A 7500-nucleotide genomic window follows, 5' to 3' on the forward strand; every position below is an offset into this window, starting at 1 on the left:
ATAAATATTTCCATAAATGTACAAAATATTGCTAAAATGTCTATAAAGCATATCATTTTAAATCAAAACAACTAAATAAACAAATAAGCACCTTTCAATAGTCCATTATATCTGTACAGTTGATATATTAGTCCTAGCCTAATATGTTCAAATATGAACAAATAAACAATCAAATACCATTTAAACCACCTAATAATAATAATTACATTTATTAATTGTAAATAAATATATAATATACATAGATGGCATTCTATACTGAGCCAGCAGAGAAATTCTTGTATAAACAGATCGATAAATAAAGTAGATATAGATCCTTTCACAGCCACTCACCCGTGTTTGATTGTGTCTTGTTGGTATTCCAGCCAGTCAGCCTTCTGCAGTCTTCTAGCAACTCTACTTCTGCTTTTATATTGTTTGTTCCCTTTTTCTCTACAGTCCCTTTTCATCCATTTCATCAAGGGGAACTGAAAGGGGAACTGCACTTTTTGGAGAAATTTGGTCTATAATTAACGAGCCCTTTGTGAACTTGTTTTTTCTCTTTTCTGTGTATTCTAAATTGTAATATATGGTTTGCGTTATACAGCTAACAATGTCGCTAATGAGACCTCTATTCTGCCCGAAAAGTTCTCTCAAAAACGCCAACAATACTCAATTTACATATCGTGACCTGCAGATTAACCAAGAATGAGTGATTTTCCTATTACAGTATGAGAGCTAACGTCGAGGAAATACTTTTAGTAACACGGCGCCTTGGTCACAAAGGTACTACAGCTCTTGACATACTGAGCGGCTGCTGCATCATCTCTAAGTTGGTACAAGTTTGTCCTAGATTACAAATAATGCCTCTCACTTGTATAGCAGAAGTTGTGGCCATAAGCCGAGAAGTTGGTCAACTTTGACTCCAAGACACGACAATATGCACGTTTGCTCCCAGCATGTTTTATCTGAGGAATGAAGATTGTTAAACAGGAAATACAAACCTTATGCTGAAACTTATAAACATCCCAGTGAGACCAGACATTGTGTGATTGTTTTATTATGTTCGTAGAATGCATTTCCTGTTTAGGACTTAGCAGTAATGCAGAATGATGGATCTGCTTATCACTCTGCTTCTAAAACATGTAGCTCATCATCCGAATTTTCGGACTGAAGGAGATAAAAGTTCTGGTTCATCATTTGCCCCAAAGTAGTCATTGCTGTCTCTCATGAAGTCTGCTACAGTGGCGGGCCGTGCATTTCCCACCGAGGCCTTCAGTGATGTCCTACTTAGTCCGACTTCAATAAATACCTCTAAAAATACCATCATTTCTGTCACCAAAGCTGGAGAAACACTTTACAGAAACACATTTGGGCACTACTCCGCATCGAATCACCTCAATCGTGTACAAAACGGCCTATTTTTGGCACATTTAAAAATAAAAAAACCTGCATCAGCAATTAAAACTGTCAAAATTTAAATAATTGGAAAAAAAAACTATTAAACGTGAAAAAATTAGGAAATTAAATATTTCAACTCACAATTTGTAACACCTATCCGACACCAGTGGTGCCGCTTTATTCGAGTGGAAGTGGCGGGCAAACCATCTGACCGCGGGGACAGCTTCACTAGCTTCTGGGGTCGGCTGACCTCGTCTCACAAAGATGTAGTGTCTCTTTAAATATTCTTCTTGAAAATTGCCGTGCAAATACATATCTGCCACCTAATCAATGTTTTGCTCTCCTTTGTGGGTTAAAAAGTGAGCACCGTATTTTTCGGACTATAAGTCGCATTTTTTTTCATAGTTTGTCCGGGGGTGCGACTTAATACTCAGGAGCGACTTATGTGTGAAATTATTAACACATTACCGTAAAATATCAAATAATATTATTTAGCTCATTCACGTAAGAGACTAGACGTATAAGATTTCATCGGATTTAGCAATTAGGAGTGACGGATTGTTTGGTAAACGTATAGCATGTTCTATATGTTATAGTTATTTGAATGACTTTTACCATAATATGTTACGTTAACATACCAGGCACGTTCTCAGTTGGTTATTTATGCCTCATATAACGTACACTTATTCAGCCTGTTGTTCACTATTCTTTATTTATTTTAAATTGCCTTTCAAATGTCTATTCTTGGTGTTGGGTTTTATCAAATAAATTTCCCCAAAAAATGCGGCTTATACTCCAGTGCGACTTATATATGTTATTTTCCTTCTTTATTATGCATTTTCGGCCGGTGCGACTTATACTCCGGAGCGACTTATACTCCGAAAGATACGGTACCGGTGATTCCTCTGCTGGCCGGGCATGGCTAGAATCCTGCTTTCGCAAATCTCAACTTGTGACTGGATACTCACTTAAGAATGACAAATGAGTATCCAATCACAGTCACGTTTAACGTAAGGCTACCTAGATGGGCTACTGTCAACAACTCGTGATCTGATTGGCTATCGCAACTGTCTATCAACTGAATGTCCTCCGTTTGTTTACACCGCACAGACCGCCGCTAAAGTTGATTCAGAAGGCCACCGGCAGAATTCACACAGCTGAATTCTGATTGGATAAAAACTCTTAACGTAAAACCAGGTAACACTGACAAATATTTTTATATATTTATGGAAAGTAAATTAAAAATACAATTAATGTTTATCAATTTATGATCATGAAGAGAATGCCTTGCTGGCCATGACGGCACACCACTGGTCTACTATGATTAGTTGTTGTTGTTGTTAAATCTGTATTGTAAAGTTCAAATTTGAATGACAATGAAGGAAGTCTAAGTCTAAAAGAAATAGTAAACGCTGTAATGCACTCTGCGAAATCAATCCCCCGAACCCCCCCCAAAAAAGTTATGCCAATGTTTAAAATGGCCAAAATACGTAAATATACATGTTATTAGGAATTTTCCTATTACTACATTACATATATATTTACGGCGTGTAATTAAAACTTTAAAAGGAGGTTTTTGGACGTTCCATTAACAATCACTGCAGTTCCTTCCTAACAGAACCCAACACCAAACCTGCGGGGCCTTTTCTATTCTGATTTCCAGAGTGGAACTGTCATAGGATGCCACCTGGGCAACAAATCGAGTCGTGAAATGTCCTCCCTCCTAAATATTCCAAAATCAACTGTCGGCTTTATTATAAGAAAATGGAAGAGTTTGGGAACAACAGCAACTCATCCATGAAGTGGTAGGCCACGTAAACTGACAGAGAGGGGTCAGCGGATGCTGAAGCGCATAGTGCAAAGAGGTCGCCGACTTTCTGAACAGTCAGTTGCTACAGAGCTCCAAACTTCATGTGACCTTCCAATTAGCCCACGTACAGTACGCAGAGAGCTTCATGGAATGGATTTCCATGGCCGAGCAGCTGCATCTAAGCCGTACATCACCAAGTCCAATGCAAAGCGTTGGATGCAGTGGTGTAAAGCACGTCACCACTGGACTCTAGAGCAGTGGAGACGCCTTCTCTGGAGTGATGAATCACGTTTTTCCATCTGGCAATCTGATGGACGATTTTGGGTTTGGAGGTTGCCGGGAGAACTGTACATTTTTGACTGCATTGTGCAGAGTGTGACATTTGGTGGAGGAGGAATTATGGTGTGGGGTTGTTTTTCAGGTGTTGGGCTTGGTCTTTTAGTTCCAGTGAAAGGAACTTTGAATGCTCCAGGATACCAAAACATTTTGGACAATTCCATGCTCCCAACCTTGTGGGAACAGTTTGGAGCGGGCCCCTTCCTCTTCCAATATGACTGTGCACCAGTGCACAAAGCAAGGTCCATAAAAGACATGGATGACAGAGTCTGGTGTGGATGAACTTGACTGGCCTGCACAGAGTCCTGACCTGAACCCGATAGAATACCTTTTGGGATGTATTAGAACAGAGACTGAGAGCCAGGCCTTCTCGACCAACATCAGTGTGTGACCTCACCAATGCGCTTTTGAAAGAATGGTGGAAAATTCCTATAAATACACTCCACAACCTTGTGGACAGCCTTCCCAGAAGAGTTGAAGCTGTAATAGCTGCAAAAGGTGGACCGACATCATATTGAACCCTATGGGTAAAGAATGGGATGACACTTCAAGTTCATATGTGAGTCAAGGCAATATAGTGTATCTTTACCTTTGATTATTTTATGTTGATAAACACTGGCTGTTTTATTATTATACTGTATGTATTTTTATGATTATGATCATATTTTCTTTTGATTATGTGTAAGTGTCTTTAAGTACCTTTTTAAAAGTGTTATATTATTATTAGAGTGCACAAAAAAGAGAAAGATATGGGTTCTTGTCTCACAAAGGGCTTGGGAATAATTGGTCAAATAAATACGACAAATGCAGTTCCCTTTTAATGATAAACCACAGTAAAACTCCCGATGATTAGTATTATAGTTTGAAAGTACTTGTCATGATCCGTTGCCCGGATCATGTTTGTTTAGTTTTTTGACTCCCAGTTCCTGCTTTGTGCACCCTTGGGTTTGTTTTAGTTGCCATGGGTGCAAATTAGTTTCACCTGCCTCTGATTAGTGTTCCGGATGCTCACCTGCTCCCGGGCACTAATCAGAGAGCTACTTATTCCTGTTTTTCGCTACACTCGGTCTGGCTTTCATGTTTGCACTACGCAACAGTGACGACGTCTACCATTTGCTTCCATGCAACATGTTACGATAAGTATTTCTACGATCTTTGATTCCTGTTCCTGTGCTAAGCTCCGCCATAGCTCCCACGCTATCGGCACACTTTTCTGTCTTTTTGCATGTTTCATGGACAATTATCATTGTCTCACCTGCACCTTGCCTCCAGAGTTCCTGCCGCCAATGTTCCCTCTAATTTTTCACGTGTGTGAGCAAACGCAAAAACTCCCTGAGCATTCAGTGGAGCCCATGTGAGCAACATCAGACGTGCACACTGTGGCTACACCAGCAGCACACCTGTCCCAAACCTGACTAAATAACAAGTTCAATCTCCATCCATCCATCCATTTTCTACCCCTTGTCCCTTTCGGGGTCGCGGGGGGTGCTGGAGCCTATCTCAGCTGCATTCGGGCGGAAGGCGGGGTACACCCTGGACAAGTCCCCACCTCATCGCAGGGCCAACACAGATAGACAGACAACATTCTCTTATTATTATAATCAAATGACAGCAGTCATTTCCATGAGGTTATTTTCTAATATAAGTGTTTAGGCCCACTTACAATAACAAAAAATATTGTTTTTCATGAACTGTGTACTTGTATTGTTTGTCTGGGTGGAGGTCCTGTTTTGGAAATAATTTGTACCCCTTTTAGACATTGCATTTAGTTCCCATTAAAACATTCACATGTTGCACAATGAGATGTAAGCAGGGGATCATGTGTACATTCCTGCAACTTCCTGTTTGTAAAAAATATATTTTTATTAGTATTTATTTAATATACTAACAGCATTTCATGATTAATATTTATAAATTAAGATTCCTAATAAATGACACTAGAATAAGCCCACATTTGATTGGTAAATCATAGTGTAACGACCTGGAATGACACTTTATGTGTGGTGTTGGAGTTGTCCGACTTTTTGTGTGGCTGTAAACGCATCACTGGCTAAGTGCCATATGTGCATGTGTTGGCGCAAGTAAGAAAGAGCGAGCGGCTGCTGTTGATATAACAAAGTTGCTTTTGGTCTGGTTTGTACTGCAGAAAATGACCACTTTTGCTAGATATAATTTTTTTTACTAATGTTTTGGTGATGTGTTTATGGCCGACAATAAAGAGTTTTGCTCAGTAAAGTGATCGATGGAATTCATGTCCTCAAAGCATCTCGACAGACGTTACAATATTTGAACAATGATGAGGAAAACTGTTTTCTCTGTCGTGTCCGTGTCGTGTCGAAAATTGTTATGCGCTTATTTTTTTTTTGGATTTTGTGCGCAGCATAGATTTGCGCAGAGGACGCTTGAGCAGTGCGCAATTGCACAAGTGCGCACCTTAGAGGGAACATTGCCTGCCGCATCTTGGGAGAACGATCCGCGTAGTAAAATAAATAATATAAAATAAGTAAACTCACAGACCGGTGATACTGCTTATTTACTGGGGAAGCAAGTGAACATGCAAATGGCTGGCTATCTTAATTGCTAACATGACTATAAGAGAAATTAATATCTTTCCCCATTAAAAAAAACAACATAACCCAATCAAAACTTGTATAAAGACACTGTTAGCCCAGAGTGATAGATTTATACACAGAGTAATATGATGACATGAACTCGCACGACGCCACATCAAGAGAAAATGAAGCGCAGAACGCTCGTTTTGCCTTTATCATTAAAAAAAAAAAAACCTTTACAAAGTAACATGGAAGAAAATAAACATATTCAAACACTCAGGCTCTTACTAACAAGCCAGAATGATATTTAATGTTTGTTTTGCCACAAAAGTATATTGTGTGTTAACATTATCCATTTTATTTTTAATACAATTTGATTAAAATGTTTCAGTGTGTGTAAAAGTAATTTTTGAGCACATTCAAAAATACCGCGATAATAATAATAACCGTGATAATATTGGTCACAATAGCGGTGATGTCATTTTCATATTGTTACATCCCTACAATAATGTCCTCTCCCAATAGCCATGCTTTTATTGGCTGCACAAGTAAAAATAGTTCATTGTTTTACTTTTTCCTTTGTCGTTGTTCCCCTCTAAACCAGGGAGGCTCCTGGCCCACTTTGAGTAGTTTTAATTGTTTACATTTAACTTTCGGTTTTGTTTTCAGTCACATATCATGAGTTATTTGTTCACTCCCTCCCCCAAAACCCCAGAGAGAGGGTCGTCAAGGTTTCATTTTCATTTTGTCCATGTCAATAATCCTTTCACTTTCATTTGTACTCCCATTACACATGATTTACCAGAAACCATGCATGGAAATACATCCTATCTTTAAGTAATTGATGAATTCCCTTTTTCCTATCGCTTAAGTGTGAGCTGGAACCTAATCTTTGAACACCCTGGACTGGTCATTCATGAACATATTGTAAACAGTCATATGGAGATGATGCAAACACTCCAACCGCAGAGCCAACTAACACAAAACCAAACTTTTAATGTTTTGTTCAGATATTGGCACATATAAACATATTTACATTGGATTGGGTTTTTTTAATCACATTTCAGGGTTTTAGCTGTGGCCCTAATACTCCTTCATAATTATTAACAAAGATTTTTTTGTGGACCCTGCAAGAGAAAGTGAAAGTAACAATATCCTAGGGCGGGGGTCAGCAACCCGCGGCTCATGAGCCGCATGCGGCACTTTAGTGCAGCCCTAGTGGCTTCCTGGAGCAGTAAAATCTTCCACTCCTTCTTTTGTCTCATTTTGTCCACCAAAAGTTTTATACTGTGTATGAATACACAAAGGTGAGCTTTGTTGATGTTATTGACTTGTTGGGAGTACTAATCAGGCACATTTGGTCAGAGCATGACTGCAAGCTAATCAATGCTAACATACTACTTAGGCTAGCTGTATGTACATATT

The 7500-nt window shown here is 39.1% G+C and overlaps 1 protein-coding gene across 2 annotated transcripts in view; it reads right to left on the reverse strand.

The window, feature by feature from the left end:
* Window positions 1-470, reverse strand: part of LOC133634061 (lysozyme g-like) — a 16808-nt gene extending 16338 nt beyond the window's left edge. For both annotated transcript variants that reach the window (XM_062027026.1, XM_062027025.1), the window contains exon 1: window positions 331-470. In XM_062027026.1, the coding sequence (XP_061883010.1) occupies window positions 331-455 (125 nt within the window). In that variant the 5' untranslated portion in view covers window positions 456-470. The remainder of the gene's footprint in view (window positions 1-330) is intronic.
* Between the last annotated feature and the right edge of the window lie 7030 nt (window positions 471-7500).

Source organism: Entelurus aequoreus, linkage group LG18, assembly GCF_033978785.1.
Source record: "Entelurus aequoreus isolate RoL-2023_Sb linkage group LG18, RoL_Eaeq_v1.1, whole genome shotgun sequence".
In the NCBI taxonomy this organism is placed as follows: domain Eukaryota; kingdom Metazoa; phylum Chordata; class Actinopteri; order Syngnathiformes; family Syngnathidae; genus Entelurus; species Entelurus aequoreus.